At 41.6% G+C, this 18,130-nt stretch overlaps 4 protein-coding genes across 4 annotated transcripts; 1 reads left to right on the forward strand and 3 right to left on the reverse strand.

Annotated features, from left to right (window-relative positions):
* Positions 1-8,551: 8,551 nt before the first annotated feature.
* LOC142385623 (histone H3) lies at positions 8,552-8,997 on the forward strand. Its single transcript, XM_075472309.1, has one exon. The coding sequence runs from the start codon at positions 8,587-8,589 to the stop codon at positions 8,995-8,997; it is 411 nt and encodes a 136-aa protein (XP_075328424.1). The 5' UTR covers positions 8,552-8,586.
* A 4,786-nt stretch (positions 8,998-13,783) lies between these two features.
* Positions 13,784-14,894, reverse strand: LOC142385628 (histone H4). The gene has a single exon (XM_075472313.1). It carries the CDS (start codon positions 14,796-14,798, stop codon positions 14,487-14,489), a length of 312 nt encoding a protein of 103 aa, XP_075328428.1. The 5' UTR covers positions 14,799-14,894; the 3' UTR covers positions 13,784-14,486.
* Positions 14,895-15,070: 176 nt separating this feature from the next.
* On the reverse strand, positions 15,071-16,064 carry LOC142385625 (histone H2A-like). Its single transcript, XM_075472310.1, has one exon. The coding sequence runs from the start codon at positions 15,979-15,981 to the stop codon at positions 15,595-15,597; it is 387 nt and encodes a 128-aa protein (XP_075328425.1). The 5' UTR covers positions 15,982-16,064; the 3' UTR covers positions 15,071-15,594.
* Positions 16,065-16,146: 82 nt separating this feature from the next.
* Positions 16,147-17,652, reverse strand: LOC142385620 (histone H1-like). The gene has a single exon (XM_075472305.1). The coding sequence runs from the start codon at positions 17,617-17,619 to the stop codon at positions 16,990-16,992; it is 630 nt and encodes a 209-aa protein (XP_075328420.1). The 5' UTR covers positions 17,620-17,652; the 3' UTR covers positions 16,147-16,989.
* Between the last annotated feature and the right edge of the window lie 478 nt (positions 17,653-18,130).

The following is an 18,130-nucleotide window of genomic DNA, read 5'->3' on the forward strand; positions in this document are numbered from 1 at the left end:
AAAGTGGGAGGAGGAAATCTTAATCAGAACCACTGTTGTAGAGCATGTTATATGCCCAGCTCTGTTCAGCTGCTTTGTAATACAGCTATCTGCTGGATAAATTATGAGCTCAACTGAGGTTACCTTTACACGGAAACGATCTGAAACCAAAACGCAAAAGAGGCGTTTCGTTTTCACTTTTAAATCTGCATTTAGACGAGCGTTTTAGGGTGAAAATCTGCGTGCATACGGAAACGCAAAAGTGTGTGACGTTTCATATTTATCGATGCAGTAAACACACCAGATGGCTAGGTGGCAAGACTGCCAAGACCAAGTCTTTCTACTTCTCTTCTACCTGTTCACTCCAAGCGCTCGAAGTAGCTCATCATTGCTGTTATCTGATGAAATGACTCTTGAACGTCAATTACCGCGCCCAACGGTAGGCGTCCATTGTTCCGTCAACGCAAGCCGTATCCAACGCATTCAGTTCATTTTCAATGAAATCTGGCCGATCGTTGTCGCCGTGCTCGCAAAGCATGCTGGGATTCCGGCACGGCGAGCGGGGGACCGGCGGCACGTCAAAAAGTTGGGCTCGCTCGAAGTTTATGCAAATTTGCCACGGCAGACGGAGTGCGTTACCCAATGACAGTAGACCATGTAGTTTTTTTTCCCTTTGTTTATTCACCCCTGAACGTTTCGGGTATTGCTCATGTCATTGCTATTGCGGGCAAAATGAACAGCAGCAGTGGCCAGAATGGCTGTGCTAAAACGATTGTAGGCGAATAAACACACCTAAAACATCAGGCAATTGTGTGAGCATCTCCACTTTTGCAGTAAAGTAATGACCATCAAGGAATAGAGGTTCAATCCAGTGCATCAAATTCTTTCATGGGCAGAGGTGGAGTAGTGGATTAAACGTTATCAATAATTGTGATAGGCATTCATTTCAACAAAAGAACCAAATCACACCCATGGCCATGTTTTCACAAGATGTCTTGTTCATGTTTCATTTTTAAATCAGAGAAAAGGTGCAGGGACAGGTGATGCAGCGAGAAGGAGATCTCCTGTGTCGCAGCAGCAGCACAATAGCAGCTCTCCTCGCTCGCAGATCCACACCCATGGTGCAATATGAAATAATGTTCCATTGCTGACAATTTATACACATTAATTTCCCTCCAAAACTCCGAAACTTCGGTTGGTTAAAATCACAAGTTATTTACTTTCCCCCGGAGCCATTCTACCGTATGTTCTATCCAGGGTTGGGGAGTAACGGATTACATGTAACGGCGTTACGGTAAAAGGATACAAAATAAAAGTAACTGTAATCCGTTACAGTACAAGCAAAAACGATTTACTCAGATTACAGTTACATTCAGTGAGAATGGGGGTTACTTAACATGATTACAATTTGTGCGAGGTTGCAGTGACAGAAGTACAGAGCGGCAGGGTCGGACTGGGGAAAAAAATCGGCCCTGGCAATTTTCCCCGGGACCAGCCCCCCCTCAGTATTAAAGGTAGGGTAGGAGATCCTGGATTTTGAGTCCAGCGAAGCTGCATTTTGAAAATACACAGGTAAAAAGTCCCAACCCTTTTCTTCACTTTCCCCCCGAAGGCACGCCTCTAGAGTACATGAACGCGCACGAGCACGAAGGTGCACGAGCGCTGTTCTGACAGCAAGCATTGATCGTTGCCGTATTTAGTATTTAGTTTATGCTAACTATACGTTTAATAATGCTAGGTGCTAGCCAAGCTGGCTCTAGTTTAGCTTCCTGCCAAGCTTCGTTCACGGAGCAGGGTACGCGCACAGGGGGAAGGAGGGGGAAGGAGGGGGAGGGGGAGGGAGGAGCAGGTTGCACTTTGATAGACGGCATCAGAATCCAATCATTGTGAACGGTCCGTTCACAATGATTGGATAGTGTTTTTCCTAGATTGTACGTTCTAGAGGCCACTAAAACTTTTCATATTTGTGTCAAAACTTTTAATTAATTGGTTGCAATGGGGGTGTGAAGAGTATTTCAAGCAATATGTAAAAAAATGTTCCAGAAAAAGATCCCCTACCCTGCCTTTAAAGGATAAGACCGGTTTTTTGACATTGGGCCCTTGATTTCACATTATAACATGATGTTCTACTCACCCCTGCTTGTTGTTGGTCATTTGGAGCTGTTCCGAAGATATTCGAGAGGCGTCAGGCTGCTCTCTTGAGATATTCGGCCATGAAACGGTTTCCTATGGGCAAGCTTATACAGGCACAAACTATGCTGTTTATAATTTATTAATTACTCTACACTAGCACTGATAACGTGGAGGTGCGTCGCTTACTTAAAAAAATCCGGGTTATTGTAATTTTGATTTTTTTGTCAGAAAGTGGGTGTTACTCTCTTCATCGTCGTGCTACTGCCACAGACAGCCCACAGACCTGCTGCCTATTTATTCATTCGGTTAAAATTCAAAATTAGTAACCCGGATTTTTTTAAGTAAGCGACGCACCTCCACGTTATCAGTGCTAGTGTAGAGTAATTAATAAATTATAAACAGCATAGTTTGTGCCTGTATAAGCTTGCCCATAGGAAACCGTTTCATGGCCGAATATCTCAAGAGAGCAGCCAGACGCCTCGCGAATATCTTCGGAACAGCTCCAAATGTTCAACAACAAGCAGGGGTGAGTAGAACATCATGTTATAATGTGAAATCAAGGGCCCAATGTCAAAAAACCGGTCTTATCCTTTAATTAGTATCTCCAATCTAATTAAATAAAAATAAAAAAACGAGCACAGACCACTCATACAGTCAATGGCATGTACCCAAAGAAAAAATACACACTCACACACACATCACACAACCTGACTATCGACTGCTAACAACCATGATCAGTAACCTACACAAACACAAACACATAATGGCTCGGCGGCCAGCAATCGGATAAACCAATGAAGTGAATCAATCCTGTGAAAGAATGAAACCTGCACTCACCCATTATGAAGTTAACTCTGCCAGCCCTATAATCTTGCCCCTGCTCAGCCAACTCCTTGACGTCGGGTATGGTTGGTAACATTACGGCGGCTAGCATTAGCAACGAGGCTGCTAGGCTTGCTAAATCGGTAAGCATTAGGCTACTGAAGAAAGCTAGTCTTTTTAGCTATGTTATATTATTATCTTTCTTCTCGGCTATAAGTTAACCTTTGTTTACGGCCACTGGCCCTAACCTGACGCGCTAGCTGTCAAATCACCGGAAGTTTTCACCGGAAGTACTGGCGCACACACACAAGCAAGGGTGTGCAAAGAAAAATAAAATGTGATGTAAAAGTCTTACTTTGCTTATTTATTACTAAAGTAGAGCACTTCATTGTCATTGCACATGTATTAATAAAATGCAGTTTGGCATCTTATCAAGTGTAACGCGTGCAGATTGTATAGCATGCAGTATTTAGAGATAAAATGCAGTTATTTACAGCTAGTGTAAGGAAAGATGGTTAATGGATATGTGCAGAATAGATCAATTACCTAGGGAAATGCTAACCTGGCGACGCCATCCTACGTACTTTAAGATTTTGGCTCCGCACATAGTCTGGCCAAATCTCCCTACCTCGGTTCGCTCAGTGTTTTGCCAATCAGCAAACAGTTGCGAGTGGTGACGCAGAACTCACGCGCGGAGTCCATTGTAGTCCATATAATTGTAGTTCAACCGCAGCGGAAATAAACATGGCGACGGAAGAACGCCAGAAGCTATCCATGAAGTTGTCTCAACTCTGGAGAGCATTACACAATTAAAACAAGAGCAAGAGGAATGCCTCGTCAATTTTGTAAGTGGCAAGGATGTCGTAGCTCTCCTTCCAACTGGCTTTGAGAAAAGTTTGATTTCTCAAATGGTACCGGTATAATGAAAGCGGATGTGGGAAGCGTGATTCGCGAGCTAGAGCCTCGCGAGAGTAAGCATGAACCTCGGCGCATAACCTACGTCCTTTCTAAATATGACTGATTGGTTAAGGGAACTCCAATGAATTTAAGTTGCTGAGTAAGGTCCCACCCTACATGGAAACGGATTCCTCTTGGATTTTTCCAGACTGTTTGACGGAGTCAACAGTCGGCTTTCGCCCAGGCTAGGGAAATGCATGTATGTGCAGAGAATGTATAATGTAGTTATGGCAGTACAATGAAAAGAAAAATAGCATGGTATAAATAAATGTGATAAATACAGATGGAATCATACAGATAATATACAGATTATCCTATACCATAAATAGGTAAAAGTAATCCAAAAGTAATTAGTTACATTACTTTTTTTAAGTAATCCAAAAAGTTACACTACAATTACATTTTAAACAAGGTAACTTGTAACTGTAACGGATTACATTTTTAAAGTAACTTACCCAACACTGGTTCTATCTACAACTTCGTATACTCGCCCACTGTAGTAGCAACACGGTGACACTAGGCATCCAATCCGGCGAGTTAAGTTGACGTGACGGAACAATGGACGCCCAAGGCGAGTTGAAAGTCTGCAGGGACGGACATGTTGATAGCCTACTGATGTGTTTCCCACGGTTTTCTGGTACTTTATTATGCTTGTCACGTCATTTCTATGTGACGAGAAACGCAGTTTTGCGTTTTCATCCTTTACACGGTGGCACGACAGATGAGCGTTTTCAAGAATTCCACTCTGGAGGGCGGTTTCACTTTTTTTGCGTTTTCATGCCCCCCAAACGCCGTTACCATCTAAACGATATAGTGCATCCGCAAAAAGGTTTTGCGTTTTTAACCCATTTTCGTTTCTGTGTAAAGTGCCCCTGAATACTACCTTTACTTACATGAGATGGCTGCTTTTGTTGTAAGATAAACTGGTGTTTTTCCTTGGGCATGCAGGTAGTTGTTGGGCTGCTGGCTCTACTTGCAAAGTTATTTTCATTTTAAGTTTAAACAAAGAAACCTTGAGACTTTAGTCCAAAGACAACTTTATATTGGATAAATATAATATATGTTTAATATAATCTGTTTTATTCATTTGTGGAGTTATTTGTATCTTTACAACTGGACTGAATAACATTTATCCTCTTCACATTTATCTTACACCTACAACATTTACCTGGAACGAACAATAAAGACTCAGTATTTGTTTTATTCAAAAAAGGAATGTTACTTGTTACTTTCATGCACAGTTATAAAAAGACTAGTTTGATATTCTGTTTCAGGTTGCAGTGACATGTTTTTGCTAGTTTCTTCCTTGGAATATTTGCAGGATGTAGAAAATACAAATTGTGTGTTTTCTATAATTCTTGGGAAAAGGAAGATCCACATGTTTTAACATTTCTGTGAAATTTGATCAAGATGTGCTGTGACAGTTATTAAGAAACATTGTGTCATGACCATAAAACCTATGAGAAAGTCGTGTAAAATGTATTAAAAGGATACTCTACATTGCGTGGTACCTCAATGCACAGATTTTAGTCCAGTTGGTTCCAACTTTTGGACTCTGTAAAGATAAGACATACTTCAGTACAGTTTTGGAATTAATTGTTTCATCCTAAACAAAACATAAAACAGTAACATGATTTTTAGAAGATAACAATTCATGTGAACTCTTAAACTGTTCATTATTAAACAAACATTAAGTGGTAACAAAGAGAAAGAAAAAGTTTAAATACAATGCACTGCCCTGATATATAGTAGCCTGTTATGTGGCAGAATATATAAAATACACCATACAGGAAATTCACATCTTTGCTTTAATTCAGATTATATTTGATCAAATAGTTTCCTTTCAGTCACAATAACAGTCCTGTGGTGGTGTTTCGTGTTACTTAAAACTGATATCAGTGTGTAGAGTAATTTCTATGGACAGCTGGATAAATAAAAACAACAGAAACTTTATAATTTGTTGGAGCTTTCCATAATACTAAAAGATAACAACCTGATTTGAATCAAATTTGTCCAAAGTAAAGGTTTTAAAGTTGAAAGCAATTTTTCACTCATATTCAGTTCAGTGCAGTCAAAGACTTGATATATAATCAATGCTGACTTAATTTAGTGTATTTAAGGTTGATGTGTCTAAAGTGTTGTTTACTGGTAGCTTTCGGTTTGGATGTTGGGTGAAAGTACAGCTGTAGTCAGATTTTGCCTGCTAAGCATTTCTGGCAGTTAATTATAGAAATATACATATATATATATATATATATATATATATATATATATATATATATATATATATATATATGTGTGTGTATTCTACAGATTATAAATGTACTAATCATTCTGTGGTGGTGTAGAATTCAGAGAAATAAATGTCAACAGCCCACAGGGCAGTGTCGATACAATAGCATTGGAGCCAGAGGGGGGTTTTTCACGCAGAATGAGGAATTTTTGTTGTTTAAACATGGCTTTGAGATAATAGCCGCTTTCGGACTGTAGGAACCTTTGGCAGTTCTAATAACCTTTTAATCCGCGGAGCCGTTTTCTCCCGTGTTCGGACATATAGGAACTCGGGGCTTTCTCCCTTAGTTCCTATAACTATTTAGCTCCTTCTCCGAGGTCGGGTCTTTTCATGGTTCTATAGAACGAATCTAACGGAGGTGTGTGGTGGTCGGTAGCTACGCCCCATGTAATTCTATCACGGCTGAAATGTTTCCTCATAGACACAGACACAACTGGCGGGTGTTTAATAAGTTAAACTTACACTGGTCTCCTTTGTCTGCAGCGCTCTGCTCTCCTTTCTTCCTTCATGAAATAAAAAAGTATCGTCTCCTGACTCTCTCTGTGAGCTGTTCCAGCCTCGATATTAGACGCCTGATGTGATTGTCCATGATTAATATCACCATCATGCAGACCATAAACACAGTGGCCTCCCCGCTCTCCATATTAGCTTCTTGGTGGTGTTTTTTCTACTCTCCTTACTTTGACCGTTTTGTTTTGTGTTTGAATGTAGCGCTAAACGGCTAACGGCTAACACGTCACTGAAGCAGACGGCTGCGCGCGGCGCATCAGTCCCTATCAGGTCCCGACTCATGTGCGAATGCAGACTGAAACAGTTCCGCTGGGGAAGGATAGTTATCAGAACGAAATTCGAGGAGGGTAGTTCTGATAAATACTTTCTTAAGGCCCTGTCACACTGTTGCGTATGAGAGAAGCGTATGAGTTGCGCATGAAAATTAATCATACGCACGAAAAGTCCTTGAAAATAAAGAATGACTAGCGTAAGAGTAGCATATGAACTGCGCATGCCCAGCGTACGTTTCAACGCGCCTATTGAGAATGAGGAGTCACGTGACTCCGGTCGGCCATGTTGGCAGAAGACGCTATTGGTTGCCAGGGGCAACGCCATTAACTCAGCAGCCTTTCCACATTGCTCCATTATTGCAGTAGACGACGCGCTATCAACATCTCTCGAGACATTCATCTCGATCATGCCTCCCAAGAAGCGATCGTCGTTTGCCCGGGCCCTGGGCCGAGGAAAAGGCAAAAAAACACAAGAATCATTCTCACCCAAACCTGCTGAAATGCCTGATGCACCTGCGACTGATGAGTTACATGCTTCTGAGCGATCAAGATCCCCAACTCCTCCTCCTGACCGCTCCCGTGAATCGTCGGTTGCCTGCCGCCTCCATCTCCGCCCGTCTGGCGGAGATGGAGGCGGCAGACGGGCGGAGGCTATAAATACGCTAGCTGTACGTACACCTTCATGCCAACATATGGCAATTTATGTCCAGCGTTCTCGACCTATCAGTAACGTACCTATATCGTACCTTTAGCGTATTCAGCGTATGCCTATCGTATGCTTAGCGTATTAACCATACGCACAAAAGTTTTGAGCATGTTCAAAAATTTATTTCTGCCTCAGCGTATGCCAACGTATGCCAACGTATGCCAACGTATGCCAGCGTGCTTGAAACGTATACAACCTATGCCTAACGTTCCCCTGGCGTATGTCAGCGTATACCAGCGTATGAGTGATAACTTTCATACGCTAGTGCCATACGCAACAGTGTGACAGGGCCATTAGAACGGTCTGTCCGAAAGCGGCTACTGTGGGATGTTTCTGAAAGATGTTTTATATTTGGCTACCATAAACCCTCTTCCATGTTGAAAAAGCTTCTTATCAGTTACTACAGTTGTGTACTTTTTTTTCTGATTTCAAGTTGAAGTCCATTAATTTCATTAGTAGAACACAATGGTTAGACACAACTACTGTTCTCTTCATGCTAGTTTGCTGTATAAGAAATGCTTTAGATAGATGCATTTCAGCTATCCACTGTATCTTCAGTTTAATGGTAAATTGTGTCTGCCTAGCAGTGTACTTTTTGGGTAATATTTGTGTAACTTTAGTGCAAAAAGTCCCATGATTCTGTGTTTGTATTCTACTATTCACTACCAACTTGTGTATGGCATATTTGGCATATCTCTGCGCCTACAAACTTACATAAGTAACGGCCGTTTCTGGCAGCCCGCCCTGATAGGTCAGTTTGAATTTCGAAAGTATTCTGTTTTGGCGGTTATGTCACATGCAGAGATTGGACCAATCAGCGTTGAAGCCGCTCCGGAGGGGGCTATAAGAGCCGTCTGCACGACAGCGTCTTCTATTCACTGTCTGTGAGAAGGTTGGAAAAACAAAGATAAACTATGGCCAGAACCAAGCAGACTGCCCGTAAATCCACTGGAGGCAAAGCTCCCAGGAAGCAGCTCGCTACCAAGGCTGCCCGTAAGAGCGCCCCAGCCACCGGCGGCGTGAAGAAGCCTCACCGTTACAGGCCCGGTACCGTGGCTCTCAGGGAGATCCGCCGCTACCAGAAATCCACCGAGCTGCTCATCCGCAAGCTGCCCTTCCAGCGGCTGGTCAGAGAGATCGCTCAGGACTTCAAGACCGACCTGCGCTTCCAGAGTTCCGCCGTCATGGCTCTGCAGGAGGCAAGTGAGGCTTATTTGGTCGGCCTTTTCGAGGACACCAACCTGTGCGCCATCCACGCTAAGAGGGTCACTATCATGCCTAAAGATATCCAGCTTGCCCGCCGCATCCGTGGAGAGAGAGCTTAGACTCAGTCCACACCAACACAACGGCTCTTTTAAGAGCCTCTCACTTTTCTAGAAGAGCTCAGGTTTCATAGTCCACTAATACACTTTAGAAATCAAGTTTATTTAATATTTATACGATTTTGGGAGGTCTTACTGTGACTACACGTCCATAGACTTATGAAAGGAATTCGGAAGTCCTCGAGCTGCAGATGGTTCCAAACGCCAGTAGTTCCACCTTGAACGCCTTTGGTGTTTCTGAAGTATTTACTCCAGTAAATTTATGAAATCACACAAATTTGGGCCTTGAGGCATTTGCTGACTGTTAACTAATTCAGTCAACGGCGAAATTATTTCATGTAGCCAGTTTTTGTAATTTAACTGCAGCTAGCTAATGTGAGCAAGATGGGTTTAATAGGGTCTCAAGACATTTGCCGTCCCTTCCTGTACACCTGTATCCATGTTGGCAGACCACGCCCATGTATTTGTAGATCTAATATGGTTAATTAACTGCTGAAGCATGTTATATACACATGATCAACAAGATGTTATGTTCACAAACGGCTCTCTGTGTCCTCCAAAATAAGAGCTGAATCAAAATGTTTGAACAACCATTGGAAAACTTTTCCATACTGTTAGTTTGCATTAGTTTTATTTCATTCCTTCATTTAGTGTGTCATCATGCAGTCAACTTGAGATTAAGATCTCTATTTAAAGACAGAACAGGAAATTAAGAATTATTAACATTTATATCAGCAAGAATAAATAATGATAACATTAAAAAATATATATATTATTAAACTATTCCAGTTTACACTGCTGACATCGCATTCATGTTCATCTTCATGTTTTCAGGGGGATTGATTGTTAGTGGTGAGCTGAGCAATGACTAGGTTTGTGGAACTTGCCAGTCCAGTCAGTGATGTCGTGCTGCATAAGCTGGTAAGTGGAATGGTGCAGTGCTGGAGCTGGCTGGGTGATGGGTAGGCTGTCAAAATAAGATTCAAATAAAAGTGATCAGAAATTCATTTATCGCCTAACAAAGCTAATGCAAGCATGGCAACACAGTTTTCTAAAATTTCCTGAAGATGCCAGATTATATTATGTAAGTTATATACAATCAGTGAAATTGAAAAAAATATATATATGAAATAAATTGAAATTGTAAGGGACCAACAAAAATAAACATACCATCCATATGTACTGGTGTTGAAGCTGCCATGGGTGGAGGGATGTTTGCAAAGGAGAGGCCAAGCTCCTCCATGGCAACGAGCAAGGTGTTTGCTGGGGGCTTACTTGTTGTGGGCCAAGATGCTGTTTGGCATTGCTGATTTTTGTCTGGCTTTTACTTCCTAGATGCCCAGCTTTGGACAGCACTTTTTCTCTTTCATTCAAAAGACGCTTTGCTGCGATTCTCAGTGTCAGCCTGATGAATCTGCTTTACAATAGCCTTGCTTCTCTCTGTAAAGTATCTATGGCATTTGGGAGTTCCATTAAAGATGCACTGGACTTTTTTCGGAAAAGCTCCTCAGTTTTCTGGACCACACTGAAGGCCTCTTGTAATGGCTGACAGAGCACTCCTGGTTTGAATTCCTTCAGCGTCAGTAAGGTACCATGCTCTTCTTCCAGACTGTCATCATTTTGCTTAATTGAACTTTGGCATCCATCACAGATGTTGTAATGTTTGATTACTTTATTTACAATGTATCCTGTAAGATGGTAGAGAGTACAGGTTTCACTGTCTGTGAGATCAGGAGTACCTTTGTGTCTAATCAGCTGGTCCCCACTCAGGCCAGGACTGGGAAATGTCGCCTTAATGTCCAGGAACTCTGCCAAAAGACTGCTGTCATCCTCCTGATAGCTTCCTGATTTGACTGTCGTAAGAAACTTACCAACTGAGACTGATCTCAGTACCTGGTGAAACTCCACTGGTGTTGGGACAAGATTCCTTTGCCTTATGCAGTTGACATTCTTGAGTAAATCTGCTTGTCAACACAAACATGTGTCCATGTTCAAGCATGTCTTTTTGGATTGATAAAACTGTAGAGGTTGCCATGACAAATCCTGTTTGCAGAGGTTTCCAGCTACCCGTTTGACCAATCTTTAGTCCACAGAAGAGTTGTACCATGTCTTGGAGGAATTCAATGGCTTTGTTGTACTCTTCCATGTTGTGTCTGCTCAGTGCCATCACAGGGTGGCGAGAGGACATGTTAAACAATTAATTAATATTTTAAAGTAGTTTTCTGGCTTGAAGCAATAAACAGATGCATGTATTCAGTTCACATGAAAAGCAAAATATGAAATATAGAATAATTATGTCATACATATTTTCCTCCAAGTCATTTAAAGCTTCTTTAAAATGACTTATTTATCTTTAGCTCAGCTTTGCCATTCAGCTCATTTTCCATCTGACACCAGAGAGAACAGACCGACTTAATGACATCTTCTACAGATGGGGTGTTTGGGACAACAGGACTAAATCCTGGGAACAGACAGTAATATCATGAAACAGTGATACATTGTCTCTGCCACTCCAAAAAAGACAAACTTTGGTAAAATACATAGTCAGATTAGTAATCAATGCACATTTTTGGTTAATATTTACCGTCAATATTTTGCGTCGTAAATGTTAAACTTGTCGTTTTTTGTGCTCCGTCCCACCAAAACCCGTTCAGACGGCGCTGGGACGTTCAATGACTGTTATCGGTCTATTCAATAGACGTTATCAGCACACATCAGTCCCATTTATGTGGGCTAGTAGGGGCAAATCAACCATTTCTATCAGATTATTTCAGTGAGGGGGGAGAAGGCCTGTTATCAGGCATGTGCTTTTTTTCTTTTTCTTTTCAACTTTATTGACCAAACGTGTATCTCTAGTAATATATTCATGATAAATATAATTCATATCTATCCATCCATCCATTTTCTGTACCGCTGAATCCGTCGGTCAGGTCGTGGGGGGGCTGGAGCCTATCCCAGCGGTCAATGGGCGAGAGGCAGGGTACACCCTGGACAGGCTGCCAGTCCATCACAGGGCCACACAGAGACAAATGAGACAAACAACCATACACGCTCACTCCTAAGGACCATTTTAGAGACACCAATTAACCTAAAATGCATGATTTTGGGCAGTGGGAGGAAGCCGGATTACCCACGCATACATGGGGAGAACATGCAAACTCCACACAGAAAGCCGGGAGTTGAACCTGGAACCTTCTTGCTGTGAGGCGACAGTGCTAACCACCACACCACCGTGCAGCCCCAATATAATTCATATTCAATATTCAATTAACTTATATTCAATTGATTATGCCTGCGTTGGCGTAGGGAAACATGTTGCTCCTGCTCGTCCATTGCAACACTGGACTCCCCTTTAAAGGTAAACTCTGTGCTTATTAATACATTTGATGTCATGTTTGTCATGTTCTTTGTTTTAGGAAATAAGTAAAATTTAAGTAAAATCTGTCTACAGGAACGATGTTGGCTTGAGTAGGTACAGCTTCACTTAAGCTTTACTGGTCATAGTTTTCTTAATAGCTGCATCACGTGGAGTGATGCCGTCGACACAACTGTATTGTTTATGTGCAATGTTTAGCACTCAGGAAAGATGGCACTGTTACTGATAATGAAGAGCTGGCTAAACATATATTGACAGAACATTTCAATTCAAAAACAAAAATGTGTATTTCTTATGAACATACAAGCTTGCATAATTATTAATTTATCATGTGTATCCATGGATTTCATCTGATAGGTGGTGCTAGAACAATTCATTAATTACTTTGGAATTAAGTACCAATACAGATTATCTACAATCATTCATAGAAGCCACAGTATAGCTAATAATACAACAGTAAATACATGATTATTCATATGGTGGATATTTACATTAAAGATTAAATAAAGTGACAAATACCACAAGTAGTTCAAACCAAACAAGATCATAGTCAATAACCTGGGCCAAGCTAAATAAATTATTTATTATATTAAAGGTCTGGTCAACAGGTCCAATATTTGTAAAATATACATTTGAATTATAACATTACAAGCACTACACAGTAAACCAATGAACAAGTATTGAGCAAGGCAGTGGTACTGTAAAGACATGAAATGACAAATGTCAGGACACCGCTTGCAAAAGCAGTGCAAACTTGCACAGCTCTATTACATATCATTTACTCAGTCAATATGTTTAACTGCTGCTCAGCTACATTACATGTAAAAAATAGCGAATAAAACAATTACCTTGCTTACTTGACAAGTTGATGTTTACTTTTCTTCTGTACTTTTTCCTTTTTTTTGGTGCGCGCCCTCGTCATGAAGGGGCTCCGCTAGTGCTCCCCCTACTGGCTCACTGATAGAAATGGTTGATAACAGCCTCCTGAAACAACAGTCGGTTTATTAGGTCCCTACTTGCCCATATAAATGGGACTCATATGTGGCGATAACGTTTATTGAATAGACTGATAACAGTCAAATTGGGTGTTTAGAGCTATTCGGAGCTGAATGAACCATGTGTCGGTTAGTTAAGTGCCGTAACGCTCTGATTTAAAATATCGACAGTATACAAAACATATCCACTAATTAGCTCGTATGTGCGTGGCCCTCGAGTTCTTCGTATATGAATACACAAATTACAAGCAGTTATTCATGTCTCCGTTCTACACGTATTATACGTTACGAACAGCTTTCGTTTTTTGATATTCAGAGTTTTGGATTATTCTCTCATCGAGGAAGCGTTCCCAAGTGTGGGAATATTTCGAGCCAAACAGTTCCTTGTCACACCAGCCTCCTCTGTTCCCTGTGAAAGAGTATTTTGTAAAGCTGGGAAAATTGTCCAAAAAAAAAATAAACAAAAAAAAAACGGTTGAGTCCTTCCACTGTGCAAAAACTACTTTTCTTGAATAAAAACACCTGAAGTAACACAAGCACCCTCACAAAGAAAATATGAATGACAAACTAAAGATTTTCACATTGTTTTTAAAATATTTCATGGGTAAATTACTCAATCTTTAATGAGGTACTACAAACATGTGTACAACACACACGTGTTATTATATACACAAGAGCTGCATAACATTCGCAGGGCTTCATTTGGTGCAACAATCGCGACTGCCAGTAGATGTCACCCAAGGGAATTGAATGAAGCTTCGGGTAGTGAAGCACTTGGTTCACTACCACGACAATGGTTAAAAAAATGCTTCAAAAAGCCTCATTTTGCCATCACTTAGTAGTACCCAGGTTACACAAGTCACAAATTAAAAACATAAGTAGGTTTTAAATTTACAATAGAAAAGAAAAGTTCTTTATTCAAAGTCTTCTAAATTCAAAATTAATCAAGTAGCTAAAAAATACAATGCATTTATATATACTTTGTTATAAATTAACATTATTTTATAAGTTGTCATAAATTTAGTCATTTTAAAGGGTTAGGGATGCAACAGTAATCGTACTCAGAGAGGTGTGGGTGGCTCTTAAAAGAGCCGTTGTTTTGTTGTGTGAAGGTATGAGCTTTAACCTCCGAAGCCGTAGAGAGTACGGCCTTGCCTCTTGAGCGCATACACCACATCCATGGCGGTCACGGTCTTTCTCTTGGCGTGCTCTGTGTAGGTGACTGCGTCACGGATGACGTTCTCCAGGAACACCTTGAGCACTCCGCGGGTCTCCTCGTAGATCAGACCAGATATACGCTTGACTCCGCCGCGGCGAGCCAGGCGGCGGATAGCGGGCTTGGTGATTCCCTGGATGTTATCACGGAGAACTTTACGGTGACGCTTGGCGCCCCCTTTACCGAGTCCTTTGCCTCCTTTGCCGCGTCCAGACATGACTTCTGATTAAGTGGTTGGTTCAGCTGAGACTGGTGTCTGAGCAGCAGTGAGCGCAGAGATTTAAAGGCATGTTGCGGACGTGAATGAGAACAGTCAGCCCTCAACTCGTCTACTTCCTCCTGTAAGCCACATAACACTGAATTTCCGGTTATAGACACAATTTTTACAAATTATAGCAAGAAACATAGTCATCCAAATGGCCTGATGTTCAGATGTCCTTGAGTTGCACCAACACGGACTCTAATTTAAATGTAGGCCTGAACTGTACATAAAGGTATCGTCTGATAAACATTTAGTTCTGCCACCATAGTAAAACTGGACAGGAAAAATGATCATAGCCACAACCTCAAGAAAGGTCCCACGAGTGAATCAATGTGAGGTGTAGTTTAAAGTTGACATTACACCTCAGACAGCCTTACTTATGACTAAGCAATGATTGTGGTGTCTTCATTTATTATTCATCACCATACGAATTCCTTTTAAAGAAGATTATTTCGGTTCATAATACCACGTTTTAAATGTTTTATGTCAGACTGAGCAAGAATCTCTCCAGGAGATGAGGTGACCAATAAAGTAGCAGCAGTGAAAGCGGTTTGCAGTTGTATACTGGAGCCTATTAACACTTAACTTTTAAAGTTAAACAAGAAGAATCATGACCACTAAAATTACAATAGTCTCACAGCAGTTCCAGGTTTCTTTTAGTCATTTGATATAATTATAAGGAGAGTGCTCGTTAGATGCAAGTGGGTGGCCCTTAAAAGGGCCGTTTAGGCGGTGGACTAGTGATTTATGTTTACTTGGCCTTAGCGGGCTTCTCGGTCTTCTTGGGCAGAAGCACCGCCTGGATGTTGGGCAGCACGCCGCCCTGAGCGATGGTGACTCCACCGAGCAGCTTGTTGAGCTCCTCGTCGTTGCGGACAGCCAGCTGCAGGTGACGGGGGATGATTCTGGTCTTCTTGTTGTCGCGGGCTGCATTTCCGGCCAACTCGAGAATCTCAGCTGTCAGATATTCGAGCACTGCGGCCAGATAAACGGGAGCTCCGGCACCGACACGCTCGGCATAGTTACCCTTTCTCAACAGCCTGTGAACACGGCCGACTGGGAACTGCAGTCCAGCACGAGATGAGCGGGTTTTGGCCTTAGCTCTGACTTTGCCTCCGGTCTTTCCACGTCCAGACATATTTGCAGTTTCGTATGTTATGCTGATTTCAAATAAATTGCAGAACGTCGATGCAATCGAAACGCTTGTTTCTTATAATCGCTCTGTGTGCTCTAATTGGCCAGACACAGCTGCAGTTTGACCGCCCAATCAGAAAAGCTGACGTCATGTTTCGGTAGACCGTGGTGACTTCCGCCTCACAATGCCATTTATTAGTACTGTAATACTAATAACAATTATTTATACATATTTACACCTTATGAAGTGATAGCACCATCATTACCTGGTGTCCATTGAATAGGAGGTTATTTCTCATTTATTTCTGTGCCGCTGTGCTACTTTGGAAATTGACAAAGAAAAAAAAAAGTGATTGAAATATAAACTAAACGTTAAGTTTCTTGTATGTACAGAGGCACTCAAAGTTGAAATTATGTGAACAAAAACAAATCTATTCTTGGGTTATATACCCACAAGACCGTAGAATACACATCTTTGTAAAAGTTATTGCTGCTTTATAACATTTGACAAACTGCCTCCGTGTGCAGCAGGTTTATATATTGGACCAGATTCATTGTTAATGGAGCCAGTTTACATTTACATACAGTAAAACCTGTTATTGATCAAAATATTAATTATAGATTTGTAAAAAAAAAAATCTATCATGTATTTACAGTAAAGATGAAGAACTTTCCCAGCTTTATGTCGAACTGCAGATGCATGCAGTGAAAACAAAATTTGCAAACGTTGGAAGTAATTTACAACCTTTTTCAACCATTAGTTCAGCCGCTTGGAAGAAGCTAATTACAGCCGAAAGCTGGTTGGGGAATGTCAGTATATACTGAGTAACATTTAAACTCTACACTTAAAGTTCAGACACCAATGAGACTTAAAACTATCATCATTATAGCAATTGATGTATATATACATAAATAAATACTCAAAAAAAAAAGTTAGAAAGGAAATGTGCTCTTGACATAATTGGGTGGCTCTTAAAAGAGCCTTTGTTGAGGGAAGTAGAAGTGAACAAGTCTACTTCTTGGCTGCCCTCTTGGCGGGGACTTTCTTTGCGGAGACCTTCTTCGCCTTTGGACTTTTAGCTTTTACTACCTTCTTCACAACCTTCTTGGGTGTAACTGCCTTCTTTGCAGCCTTCTTGGGTGTAACGGTCTTCTTTGCAGCCTTCTTCGGGCTCTTTGCTGCCTTCTTTGGGGTTGACTTCTTTGCAGCGGCGGGTTTCTTTGCCTTCTTTGGTGTCGTTTTAGCTGCTTTGGGCTTCTTGGCGGCCGTTAGCTTCTTGGCTGCCGGTTTCTTGGCTTTGACCGGGGCTTTCTTCGGTGCCTTCTTGGGCTTCTCAGCGGGCTTGGCTGCCTTGAAGGATCCAGAAGCCCCTGTTCCTTTAGTCTGGACCAGAGAGCCGTTCTCCACTAAACTTTTAATGGTGCGTCTGATCTGGGCGCTGTTGTGCTCCACATCGTAGCCCTTACCGGCCAGAGTCTTCTTCAACGCAACCAGAGAAAGTCCTTTGCGGTCCTTAGAATCTGCCACAGCTTTCAGGACGAGCTCGCGGGCGCTGGGTCCGGTCTTCTTTTTCGGCTTGCTTGCCTTCTTCTTCGGGGCTTTAGCCGGAGCGACGGGTGCTGCTGGTGCGACTTCTGCCATGGTTAAATCTCAGCGTAGCTTTGTCCGATGAGACTGATCAGGATCTCCCAACAAAATCAGGAACTTAAACACACCATGAGAACCGTAGAGACTCAACCCAGCTGGCCGCTCGCAGCCGAGGCAGGAACAGAGCGACACTTGTGTTTTCTCTTCACCGAAAAATGGATAAAATATACATCCGAAGAGAATACTTTAAGCTGTAAATAAATCACACTCATAAAGGAGAAGTTTGTCTGCATAAGGAAGCCTCACGAACCTGAAAACATCTTTGTATTTTGTTTGGAAAGCGTTTAAAACGGTCCTATCTGTCCCCGGGCGAGGCAATACTCCGTGACTTTTCCTTCGGATTTCACTTCTAAATGTTTTAAAATACACAATAACTCCACCAATACGATTTTAACAGCAAGAGGACATGTTTATTCAAACATCTAATGTAAAAACATTGAACTGCAGCTCATTGCTTTTCATTAAACAGAGGTTAATTACGTGCCCTCAAACACAGTGCTGTCGG

Source organism: Odontesthes bonariensis, chromosome 8 (genome assembly GCF_027942865.1).
Source record: "Odontesthes bonariensis isolate fOdoBon6 chromosome 8, fOdoBon6.hap1, whole genome shotgun sequence".
Taxonomy (NCBI): domain Eukaryota; kingdom Metazoa; phylum Chordata; class Actinopteri; order Atheriniformes; family Atherinopsidae; genus Odontesthes; species Odontesthes bonariensis.